This window comes from Hordeum vulgare, chromosome 5H (genome assembly GCF_904849725.1).
Source record: "Hordeum vulgare subsp. vulgare chromosome 5H, MorexV3_pseudomolecules_assembly, whole genome shotgun sequence".
Lineage (NCBI taxonomy): Eukaryota > Viridiplantae > Streptophyta > Magnoliopsida > Poales > Poaceae > Hordeum > Hordeum vulgare.
In genome coordinates this window covers 526,485,322-526,498,070 of record NC_058522.1, presented here as the reverse complement: position 1 = coordinate 526,498,070, position 12,749 = coordinate 526,485,322, and the positions used below count along the sequence as shown (strand labels likewise).

General features: G+C 43.8%; 2 protein-coding genes across 4 annotated transcripts; one reads left to right on the top strand and one right to left on the bottom strand.

The window, feature by feature from the left end:
• Window positions 1-1,359, top strand: LOC123452216 (photosystem II D1 precursor processing protein PSB27-H2, chloroplastic). Its single transcript, XM_045128828.1, has 3 exons — window positions 1-208; window positions 289-650; window positions 1,119-1,359. Exons 1-3 carry the CDS (start codon window positions 109-111, stop codon window positions 1,254-1,256), a joined length of 600 nt encoding a protein of 199 aa, XP_044984763.1. The 5' UTR covers window positions 1-108; the 3' UTR covers window positions 1,257-1,359.
• A 358-nt stretch (window positions 1,360-1,717) lies between these two features.
• Window positions 1,718-11,879, bottom strand: LOC123452214. 3 transcript variants are annotated; one of them, XM_045128827.1, is made up of 11 exons: window positions 11,553-11,879; window positions 10,954-11,272; window positions 8,087-10,857; window positions 7,655-7,784; window positions 7,427-7,515; window positions 6,290-6,528; window positions 5,088-5,174; window positions 3,702-3,801; window positions 2,982-3,198; window positions 2,754-2,825; window positions 1,718-2,229 (listed from the first exon to the last, which is right to left on the bottom strand). In XM_045128827.1, exons 2-11 carry the CDS (start codon window positions 11,261-11,263, stop codon window positions 2,225-2,227), a joined length of 4,020 nt encoding a protein of 1,339 aa, XP_044984762.1. In that variant the 5' UTR covers window positions 11,264-11,272; window positions 11,553-11,879; the 3' UTR covers window positions 1,718-2,224. The 3 variants fall into 3 exon arrangements, with proteins under 3 accessions (XP_044984762.1, XP_044984759.1, XP_044984760.1); XM_045128824.1 differs by having other exon boundaries at window positions 8,087-11,272; XM_045128825.1 differs by lacking the exons at window positions 1,718-2,229; window positions 2,754-2,825 and having other exon boundaries at window positions 2,968-3,198; window positions 8,087-11,272.
• Between the last annotated feature and the right edge of the window lie 870 nt (window positions 11,880-12,749).

Genomic DNA, 12,749 nt, shown 5'->3' with positions numbered 1-12,749 from the left:
CTCTGTAGTCCTCCACCAAGCAGAGCAGTCTTTCAGATAAGGAAGTCTCTGGTCCAGCATACACAGCTCCGACCAAATTTCCGACTCCTTCGTGCAGACCAATCACCAATGCCTGGGCCTCCTTCCACCACCATGTCGCCGCCGAGCAGGTGCTACCGCTGCTGCTCGTCACCGTCGACCCCGCCGCCGCCGCCGCAGCAACCTATCCGTAACTTTATCGCCACCCCTATTCCTCTCGCCGTCGTTCTAGCTGTGCTAATTTATTTAATGCCGCGCGCAACAGTGCAGGCGGGGCGAGGCTTCTGCTGACCAGGAGGGCGCACGCGCTGTCCCTCCTCGCGGGCGCGGCGTCGGTGGCGTCGGCAGCGGGCCGCGCACGGGCGGCGGCGGAGGAGGACGGCAAGGGCGAGGGGGTGGTGGGCGCCTTCAAGTCGCTGTTCGACCCTAACGAGGAGACCAAGGCCGGGAAGGTGCTGCCCAAGGCGTACCTGAAGGCGGCGCGGGAGGTGGTGAGGACGCTCCGGGAGTCGCTGGAGGAGGGGGACGCCGCCGACGACTCGGCCAGGTTCCGCAGGGGCGCCGACTCCGCCAAGACGTCCATCCGGGAGTTCCTCGGCGGCTGGCGAGGCCAGCCCGCCGTCGCCAAGGAGGTACTCCAACACTAGTTCCATTCCCTTTCTTAAGCCAATGCTCTGAATCTTGCAGCTCAACCACAAGTTTTAGTCAGGGAGAATGCAGCTTATTCATTTCTCACTACACTACTGCTGCACTAGTAATGCAGGCATCATTATTTAGTACGTACTCCCTCCGTTCCTAAATATAAGTAGAGGTTTCACTGATGAACTACGTATCAATGTATATAGACATACTTTAAAATATAGATTCATTCATTTTGCTTCGTATGTAGACATCTAGTGAAACATCTTAAAAGACTTATATTTCGGTACGGAGGGAGTACATGAAATGCACGCTCTTATAATCTATCCAAACGAGAAGAATGTTTTTTTTCTGAGAGAAACAAACAAGAAGAATGTCGAGAGTTAATATACATGGTGATTAAACGATCTATGTATTCACCTGCCGCCCTAATACTATTATTATGATTGGACGCAATGCAGGAGTCGTATGTTGCGCTGGAGAAGGCCATCAAATCGCTGGCGGAGTTCTACTCCAAGGCAGGACCCTTTGCCTCGCTTCCGGGAGACGTCAAAAGCAAGATCCTCGACGACCTTAACGCCGCGGAAGCCTACCTCTAGATTTTCTTGCTTAGCGGCATTGTATTTCCGGCGTAAATTCGTTATACCTGCATCCTTTTCATGCGACGTTATGAGTAAATGAATATATGTTTTATTTTGCATCCCAGTTCTGTTATTTTACCGGCTAAACTTGCTTGGTTCCGTAGTAAGTACAATTGAGTTGGAAAGACTGTACGATGTGCCATTGTATTTTCTAATTTATACCTCTCCCAGCATTGTATTTTCTGAATATAGGCATCGTGGTAGTATAGACATCAGAAAGATGTTGGGTCTTCCGTTCATTCTAAATTCCCCACACGACTGACATAGGAGGCAATGCCTTCTTATTGGCGATGGAGGAAGCCAGGGCGGCCGCAACCGAAGAGGCGCTCATCTACTACCACGACGCAGGGAATCTGATGCTTGCCAACAGGCCCCATTCATCATTCACAGTTAAAAACATGGGTGACCAACCCTGCACCTAAAATTTCAGATTCAGATTTACTCGCAGCAGCATGGCAAGCTTTCCCCCCCATATAATTAGTATCTTACAGACATGAGGTTCCTTCTTCTGGTTGCAAAAGTGCAAAGCTATTGACAGGGTAATAACAACTAAAATCCACTATGATTCACGGCGCCGTTGGCCTTCGACCTTTAAGTTAAAAACTCCCCAAAATACACAGAATAAAAACTATCATCCCCGTTCTACCTGCTGAGGACACCACACAGAGTTAGATATGGTCGGGGTCAATAACTTCTAATACTGCACACTGCACAGGCTGGTCACCAAGCCCTGTCCGAATCGAATTCTGGCCAAAACAGCGCTGGTCTCCAAAAACGCATCCTTTCAGGGTTTTTTTCTGGAAGCAGATGCACGGCAGGCCGAGTTAAAACAAAGTAATTAAATGGTTTCATCATCCACGTTTGTCCCTTGCGAAGCAGGCTGCGTCGTCTTGTCAGAGGCTAAAAAGATCTGGGGGCGAGGCTCGTCAATCTGCAATTAAGATTTGAAATATAAAATCTTGAGACCCACGTAATGATAAGAGGTCGTGGTAGTGGTACTCATGCATACATCTACTTATAAACACCATCTATATATAAAAACCTGAGGTACATCCATGGGCCTGGAGATCTTATATAGAGAACCCTATCAGCATGATAGGGTATACTAAGGTATTATTAATTACTTGAGCAAGAGTGTGTCCTGATCCTTCGGAAAAGGAAACAACATTTATAAAGAAAAAAACTAGTATTAGCCCACACTTACTGACATGCTAAACAAAGATATGGTTATCCAGAGATGTTATTTTAGACAACCGCATGTATATGCTATTAAATGGGGTTTTTTCATGCAATTAACATGGGCAGAAGGGTTAGTTGTTTAAGAAATATCATGCACTAGAGTTGTCAGCTTTCCTAAGGAAAATTATACTTCAGGTTCAAATTCTATCGTCTGAAATTCTGATATTTCAAATTAAGATCCAAAAAAAACACAAAATGATTATTATGGAACATTACCTTTGCAAGTGTCAGCATCTTCTTTGCTGCTGTTCCAGTGATCCATGACCTCCGAATCTTGGGTCTCCGCATCTGCAACGGAGCAAACAGAATCCACATTGGATACTTTTCTGAACTTATCTCCAGAGAAGCCAGTATCAATTGTACAAATGGCCAGTAACCATTGGATAAAGAAAAAACAGGAAGAAAAGCTGAAATGTACATAAGAGACATGTTATTTGTGCTGACCTCCTTCAGAACCTGGGTGTTCCTGGGGTGAAGCCTGCTTATTTAGCAATGACTTCTGAAGAAGACCTGTACCAGGAAAAACTAACATGTTGATAGACTTGACTTCTTGCTTGTCTGAAACTTCAAGTGGGCTAAATCCGAATTTGGATGTCCAGGTGTCCACAAGTTCATTAATAGCAGGAATGATCAACTTCTCAACTTTGAGAGAACTGAGGATCTGAAATGTAAATAAGAAAAGGCATTAAGAACATACATCGCTATGATAGAATCACCCAACTATGGTAATAAGCAAAAAAATCAAGCCAGTTCATACATAGCCTATTGTAGGGAAAGGTGCAAAGTATTTCCAGTTATACACTAATATAGCTGTACCATGATGGAGTTACCCTACCATTGTATGCACATATGCGCTAAATCTGTTACAGGTTTCAGTACCAAATGAAGAAAACATTGTCAAGCAGTTGTAGCATGCCAACTGTAACTCAATATCATTTTACAAGAGAGCAATATTAGTTTGCTACCTTTGTAATATCTATTTCAGGTTGATAATAAAATCTTGCATAAGTTCGTAAAGTTGGGGTTTGAGCAGTTTTTCGAAGTTACAAACTACAGTGAAACATACATAACTACAGGACTAAAAATAAAAGATTCCCAAACTTTTGTCCTAATGAAGCACCATGAAGAGATGCCCAAATGGATCTGAGTCTCAGGTAAAGATACCATTTCAATTCCATCTAAAAGTCGACGGCACATCCCTTGGCGCCGATACATATGTCGTGTACCAATGAATGGCATCTCTGCTAACTTGGTCCCATGTATTCTGTTTCAGCATAAGACATAATAACAGTAACCTTATATTAGAATCCAGCAATTCAGCAGAAGAAAAAAGAAACTCAAGAGCAACCAGAGACTAGTATGTGTCACAAAGTTAGTATGATGTCTATTACTGCTTAATGCTAGAGTTCATATAGCGAGGCTAAAATGTTGCATACACAAAGTATATAGTGTAGGACATACCTAGACAAGCAAGGTACACAATTGCATGAAAAGAGCTTTATGAAGTATGCGAAGTGTAAGCGAAGCGGAAGGCCACAGCTTAGAGCAATGGACGCTTAAGCGCAGCTTAACCGCACTTAAGCGGAAAGCGTAAGCGAAGCAGAAGGCCACAGCTTAGAGCAATGGACGCTTAAGTGCAGCTTAACCGCACTTAAGCGTTTTTTCAAATTGGCTAGAATTTGATAGATTTTGAATAATATACACAGGAAAATAGGAAACATGGCACATGTGTAATTGAATAGCCATCTAAAATAGAGTTCACCATAGCGAATACACATTAAGTTTACATGGCAATCAAAATAACAACTAAAATGCAGTTCATTTCAAATAGTCATAGCCTAATAGAGATTGTGGCTATAATTTTGCCAGCATATGAAGGAAATAGTTCCCAAACAGAGCCTAATAATAAGATAAATGGGATATTGCCATTATTGCGCAAGCAGACAAGCAAGAGTAGTTCAAAAACAGTCAAATTCTGGTCAAAAATTTAAAAAACGATTAATCTACCGCTTAGGGCAAAAGCGAAGCGCTTTGTCATCGCTCAGCACTTAAGCGTTGCTTAAAAACGCTTCCTTGAACACTGGCAATTATAAGTTTATAAGTAATGGTATCTTGCTAAAGTGTAACTTTCCAGTGCTATAAAGCTACTTTCATTAATACACAATACCGCCAACACCATCAGGATAAATGAGTACTTCCGTAAAAACTGTGACCTAGCAGGCTAGCAGTGGTACTAAACGATTGAACATAACTTGTTTTTTTCAAGTTTGAATTATTCGATTATCAGTAGCCCATGTGCAAGCAACTTGCATAATCGCCTGGCCTACATTGGAAAATCAGAGAGGGAATGAGCTTCCACTCCATAGTTAGAGCATACATGACTACTTGCCATATAGGTCAGCAAACTAGTGGTTGAAACAAGAAACAAGACAAAGTCGGTATATTAAGCGAGGACATGAATCTCTGATATCTATGAATAGTGTATTCAGTTCATACAGATGGCAGAACAGTCACAGAACCTGGCACACACAAAAGAAGGAAGTAACCCACCTGACTGATGCTGCGGATACTATTTCATCTCCACGTTCCAAAATAAAGATATAAAATCCACGGAAATCCAGCCGGAGAAAATTTGATCTGCGCAGATAGGAAATGAGAGACCAATCAAACATCTCCCATTGATAAATGTTACTAGCTCAACTTGTTGTCATGATGCAACTGTTAGATAAGTAACTTGACCAATGTGCCCAGCAGCATAAACAAACACTCAAACCAATTACTTATGCCAGTAACTGAACATAAAGTAAGCCAGATGGATCATACCCGCATATAGATTCAAACTACTCAAGCCACGTATGCACCCAAGTAAGCTCTAGGAATAGGTCCCTCCAAACAGCCAATTTATCGAACTAGGAATAAGCAATTACATTGTCATGAATGGCGTTAATCACATGGTGCATTGATCAATTTTGTTAGTTTGCTATTTGGTGCATGCATAGGTAACATTTACCAATGCACATATTTGAATTAAAGCACATATTTCGGTTTTTTTTTTTTGCTGTTTTAACGCACATATTTGCACATACTTGGCATTATTCACATACCTCTATATGCCATTGTAGCGAAACACATGATGTAAGCTCAAAAACATCAAAGAACTAAACCGACGAGCAGCAAAATCTTATCATCCAAAGAATAAGAAAAATATTAAATCTCCACAATTGAACTTATGGTGACGAGCGTCGCCAGCTTGCGACACAATCAAGGGCAAGCCCAGTTGGGGGCAAGGGCAGGGGGCACGTTCTCACAATGCTTCTACTGGTGGTGCCTAGAACTTGGCATGTAACGTTGTATTTCTATAGGGCATGGACCCTTTCGGACTTGTACATAAAATTCTTCCTACTATCAATGCATCGAGACACAAGGCTTTTGTGTTTTCTCGAAGAAAAGAAATTATGGCAAGGAAACAGAAATGCTGGGCGGTGAGCTCACCCCGACAGACCTGCATCTGTCAATAGCTATACAGCCAAGCATGGAGAGGGGTAGAAGGATATTAAAAACAACCCAACTTAGCAAGAGGTAACTACAGCAACATTGAAGGTAAACTCAACCCCGCCCACCGTGCAGAGGAAGGAGAGAAAGATAGTGTGTGCAAAGATTTACAAATGGAAAGCATATCAACAACAGTGTTCTACAAAATATCCTTGAGCTTGCTTAGAGTACCATGAGCTGGTGTTAAGAGAGATGCCTACCCACAATTGTACACAACATTACGTATCAAGTTGATGCCAGTTCTTTGGTCAACAATAGGAAGAAAGCACTCATCCATCAGTGAAAGAGCAACTGCAATCTTAGAATTACACTCGACCCTTCCATCCAAATCAAGAACTGTTTCTGGTGCATCTTCATGAATGCACTGAATGATTCTGCATGCATATTCAGGTCCAAGATCCTTCTCGACCGCAAGAAGATTCTGCAATTCCTCAAACAGCTGTATTGCATAAAAAGTTATTTTAGATATCGTAAAGAAGCCCAGAGGTGTGATGAGGATTCAGGGAGGGAAAATGCCGACTAATGGAAAAGAAAGTGAGAATAAAGAGTAACATGTGAGCAGCAAGGTTTAGTCTTGAAAGGGATACATGAAACAGAAATATTAAGCACTAGGAAACTTGGCAAACTGTTTCCGGTCAAAGTGAAACAGAAATAGTAGCCATTAAACTGATTACATACACCTTCATTATAGAATATCAATACTACTTTTGTTTGTTGTCCACCGTATCCAAGGTGGATTAGTTTCTACAATAATATTGCAATAAAATGTATAGAAATAAGATATTATGAAATTACGTTTTGACAAAAAAAAAACGATAATGACATTTCTATGCAGCATTTCGAAATACTTCTATATATATCTGCATTGAAATTTCAAAGTTTGACTACAGTACTACACAAATTCTTAAACATCACTCAACTAATAACTATTTCAAGGATGATGGTATTCGAAGTTCTGCATGTTTTCAGATAGTAAATTGTCACCATACTGGAAATATTCAGTCTCAGAAGACAAACTCAGAAAACGAAACCCAAATTCCAAAGTAAATGATTTTGGTAGCTTTGTTTACTATAGTGGTCGCTTATCACGTACAGCTACTTCGACAAAAAACTAAATGCCATAATTAAAAATAGAAGTAATAGAACTCTGATGAGTGGGGTTTAGTGCAGATATTTAACAAGTGACATTTTCAAGCATCAAATTGTCACAAGCTAGTGACACTAAACTTAGCAGAAAATATAAAATGTCGATGATCTCATGGAAAACTACATCGTAATATGCATATGTCCAGAAAGAAAGTCATGGAAAGGGAAGAACTAAAGTTAACAAGTATTACCAGTCTGCAACTTTGTTGGCAAAAATGATTTCCTGCCTGACTGGAGACACTGGATAGCTTCTCAGTCTCGGGAGAGCAAGATGGGTGATCTGCAGGCATCATCATTGTGGAACAGTCAAAAACATGATTGATAAGACAACATTATAGTAACAACAAATGGAATCTGACAAAATAAGTTATCGAAGACTTCAAAGTACCAAAGAACTAGAATATACAGAGATCACATACATTTCTTCTCGCATTGGGAACAAGAATGTAATGGATCAATTTCAGCATTGTCTGGAACGTCATGATTCAAATGCTCGTGACAAAATTTACAAGAGCAGTTTGTACAACGCCAATCATCAGATGGAAGTTCCTGTAAATTGGATAGCTCATTAGAGAATGCTGCGCCAGATACACTTAGCCATAGACCATAAACTAGGGAAAAATCGAGGTCATATACTAGTCCTTTCAGTATCTCCCTAATCCAGAACTGCTAAATTAATCAGACACATAAATGAAAATGCTGACAAATCTGTGATACAACTGAAAGAAATGTCACACAGTTATTGCTCAGAGTAAAAAAGGCATTAAGTCAACAGCCAACACAGTAACTGTATGACAAGCGTTTTTTTCAAGTATAAACGCCATTTACTCTCTGTATAGAAATATACATACCTCGAGTTCTAGGCAACTCATGTGGAATGTTGAGGGGCATCCGTCACAGCAGATCAAATTGCCTCCATCACCGCAAATACCACATGTGTCATCATTGGGATCATCACCCTCAGTGCTAACAGGAAAAAATGCCTGTCTTTCAGAATCAGACTGCTTGTCCCATGCAATAATGAGACAATGCAAAAGGTCATTGTCCAGACCATCCACAAGTATATTCCTGTACGGTTTGCTCAGTTGACCACCACCATGAGCCACAAATTCGAGAACTGTGACAACCTTGCTACAGCAGCTACAGTTAATTCCATCCCTGGTGATTAAACCCTCTAGCAGAACTTTTGAGCGGCTTTCATCCATGCATTTCAGTCTAGCGTTGACGGATAGAACATCCAGATCAATCAACCAGGAGAAAACTGTGCGTTTCCATTCATATGGAGCAAATCCATTGCTGCTTCCAGCCTCCTGATTTGATCCACGAGCAAGTAGAGCACAACCACCTCGCTTTTTCCTTTCCTTTGAAATCTTTTTCTTTTCCTTTGGCCTTCCCTTTAAATTTTTAGAGTTCTTTAGCAAACCATGCTTCCTCTTTTTTGACTTCTGAAGCTCAATTTTGGTCTTTCGCTTGTTAACAACTACTCTTTTTAATTTGCTCAGGATCTCCTCTGGTAAAGAACTAACCGTCGAAGCATGTATTTTGCCAGGGCTGCCCGGAGATTTTTTTGATAAATTCTCGCTCGCAGCTTCATCCTTTTGCTCAGATTGCATACTTTGATAAATTGCATATGCTTTTGTGATTGACCAGTAAGATCCTTTACCAGTTGGAGGTATATAGACAGAATCCAAATAATCCCTGCCATTCCTGGGTCTCAGATCAATCTTCCAACCAGCATCCAGAAGTATGGCCTTTATCTGTTCACTTATTTTACGCTTCTCACTGAGAGCACATGTTGGTTCACCTGGGTTTCCAGATTTTTCTTTGGAACCATATTTTGTCTTTCTATTGCCTTTGGAATTACTTGCTTTGGGAGAACCAGATGAATGGTCTGGTCTAGATCCAGACCTTTGTTTACGCATTGGACCTTTCCTTTTTCGCCGATCTTTTCTCACGACAATAACTTCCTCGGATTCACTAGAGTACTCTTGTTTTATCAGGACTGGAGGACGTTCTCTGCGCCCTCTACAGTTTCTCTTGTGGGTAATATTGATGTCAGTTCCATCAACATCAGACCCATTATGTGAAAGCTTGCTGGCATCTTTATTAGAGGGGTTAACAGATCTGCTCAACTCAGCTGCTCGACTGTGGTGCTGCTGTTTTGTCAAAATATCTTTCTTATCTGAACTGGAGTGCTTCTCTGTAGCCATCTTCCCAGAAGACTTCTTTGATTGATCTAACTCAGTGTGAGAAGTACTTCTTGTCTTTTTCATGGATGGCATTTCAACTGGTGACCCTCCAGCAGTTTTATCAAGACCTGATTCCAACATCCTCTTCTTGCTGGCAACAATCTTAGCACCAACTGATAATGGTGACTTCGGCACGGCAGTCTTGTTTTCAGATCTAACTCCTTCCGAATCTGTTAGCTCTGTATCATTCTTTTCAGTGAAAGCTGAACTACACACATTCTGATCCACCAGGGAAACTGCATCTTTTGTTGTTGCCTTGGCGATGCCGCCACTTCTAGTGGACGGCTGTGGCTTCGAATTGATTTTTATCTCTGCTGCTGATGCCTTGTTTTCTGTGATATTTGCAGGATAATCATTACCAGTAACACTTGATATTCTTTGGGCAGTAACCTTTCCATTTAGTGTGTTATTCTTTGTGCTCGTTCCACGTTTAGCAGGTTCAGTGTGATCAGCTTTTAAGGATGCGGTATTGCTCACTTTCCTTCTATAATGAACAACATCTTCCTTTCTTCCCTTGCTTTCCATGCTAGCCGCGTTTGCAGTACTTTTGCATGAGCTTCCAGAAGCCTCTCTTTGTCTAACTGTAGATGACCTTGTAACTCTCCTCTCAAACTGAACCTCCTCCTCTTCAGGTTTCACCTGCTTCATTTCGCATGAGTTTCTGGTCAACGACCTTCTCCTTATAAACACAATGTCAGGAGTTGAAAACCCCTTGGTTCGGTGTACAGGGCTTCCTAAGCCCCCTTTCTGGTTAGTGCAATCAGTTAATGTAATGTGGTTATCTGCCACACATCTTCCATTCTCAATTAGAGAAGTTCCAGTGTCTATAGGTACATCATCATTGTGACGATGCTTCTCAACTCCCTGATCACCGCTGTGGAGTACCATTCCCTCAGTACGCACAACAGTATCATCCTGCTCAACAGGTTCTGATGCACTAGTAGGGCTTTTTGTGCTCACACCAATGCCCAGTTCATCATCATTTGCTGCAGTTGATGGGTCTATGACCTCCCCCTGGCAAGGTCCATTGGCAGCCTTGTTTTCCTGGGAGTCATCAGTACAACCCCCAGTTGTTGCAGCTGCAGACACATTCTCCTCCTCCTGAGTTGCAGAGTGAATCTTCTCGTCTGCCTTCTCTCTCTTATCATCAGATTCAGAATTGCTTTGTTGGCTGTCTAAACCATTCTCTTCAGCAACGCCGAGACTTTCCACATTATCCTCATAACACTTATCTGGCACTTCTATAGCATCATCCACTTTCACTGGAACCTCATCCATGTGCTCATCATCACCTTCACAAGCGTCAACTGTCTGCAACCCGCTTCCGCCTTCCTCCGCAATAGCCTCACAGTTAGCCTCCTCCGAACTGTCACCTGCAACAGCCTCACAGTTAGTCTTCTCCAGACTGTCACCCGCAATAGCCTCACCACAGCCAGTCTTGTCCAAACTGTCACCCGCAATAGCCTCACCACAGTCAGTCTTCTCCAAACTGTCAGCCCCGCTAACATCCACAGCGGCGGCTGCGGCTTCACCCTCGGGCTCAGCATCCACATGCAGCTTCATGGTGTCCGACCTGAGCACCCTCTTTGTCACGCCGCCATTCTCTCCCCCAGGAACATCCTTCCTCTTCTTCCCCGCAAGCGTGGGCCCTCCGCCGAGATGGTCAAAATCAGCAAGGGAAGGGTTTTCCACCTCCAAGGAGGAAGCCTTGGGCGAGTCCTTCATCAGGGCGTCCTCTATTCCTGGCATCGGGCTTCGCTCCAAACCGTTATGCCTCATCCCAGCGCCCTGCGTAGTAAGACGAGAAAAAAGGAAAATCATCAAAACCACACTCGCACTAAATGTTGAACTGGTAACCACCCAGCTGCTGGAGTGTAAACCTAGCCCCATAATTAGGAAGGAGAATTTCGTAGCAATGCGATATGAAGCACATGGAACGGTTAAAGCATGCTATTTTCAGTACCCTAGACGGCAATTAAGGAAACTGGCGGAACGCCTTCGCATCAATCAAGCGGAAAAAAAAAAGGAGCATAATCCCTGGAAATCCGGAGTAGGCGGAGCAGCTCACCAGAACCGGGCGAGGCGTGGAGCATGCCCCGGATCAGCAGCGAATCGCGCTGCGAGGGCCGTGGCCCCAACCGGCAGGCCGAGATCGCCGGCCTCCGAGAGCAAGTGGTGGAAGCAGCGGTTGCCGCCGCGGCCCCACAACCAGCCACGCCGATCCGGGCGCGGCGCGGGGAGGTCCGGCGCGAATCCGCGGCGGGGGGGCGGCGAATCTGGGGAGGGGATTGGGGCGCCGGAATGCCGAATTGGGGTGCTGGGTGGAGGGACGGTGGGAGGAGGGGGAGGGGGAGGAGGCGCTTGGTGGTGTGCTGTATGTAGGCTTTTGGGTTTTAATCCTCTTCCTAACTCCTTTTCCTCTCTTGTTTTAAATCGGGGGCTCCTTCGGGTTTTCGGAAGGGGAGACCCAGGACGGGACTGGAGGAAGACGTGGGCGGTAACTGGCGTGTGGAGCCCGTCGGCAGCCGCCTAGGGCTGGCTGGGGTGGGGTGGTTCCCGTGGCCGGTTCGTGCTCCGCTTGGGCCGCGACATGTGAAGAATCACGAGTTCGAAGCGTGGATTGGTTTCAATCTCCCCACGCAGAATGTGGGGTAGATCCCGCTCCAAAAGGAGGAGGTTGGGGGTAGATAGAAGCAGCCTCCATGGTGCTCACTGCTCGGCTCTGCCTTCAACAACACTCATACCCTGCCAACACCAAAGACGAGCCACGACCTTCCAACCCTAGTTGCCGCCGTCGCCACGGCCTCGTCGGCGGCAAGAGGAGCGGGCAACCGTCGTCTCGTTTGAATTATTTTTTTAGGTTTTTTCCTTCTTCGGCCACATTGACAAGGCGGTGGCAATGATGGCGCGTGGGAATAAGGTCTCTTTGGTTAGTCCCTGTCTCTTCGACTTCCGATCTAACGTCGATGAAGGATCCGTAAGAGTTTGTGTCCCCAGATCTGTTGGTTCCCTTCAGATATTGCTATTTTCATGTGTCTTTCAAGAAGAGCTTTTGGTTGGCTATTGGTTTGGCGACTAAGACATCTTCTTCTATATTGTTCTCTGGCCTGACCCAAATTTTTTATATCTCGTCTTAAGGTAAGAGTGGCTATTGCGGTATTCAAAATCTGATGGAGAGGGTGTTCATACGTGTTGTTTTTCTTTCCTGTTTTTTTGCGGGGTTTTTTTCTATTTCCTGTTGATTCGGTGTAATTTTCAATCTTCG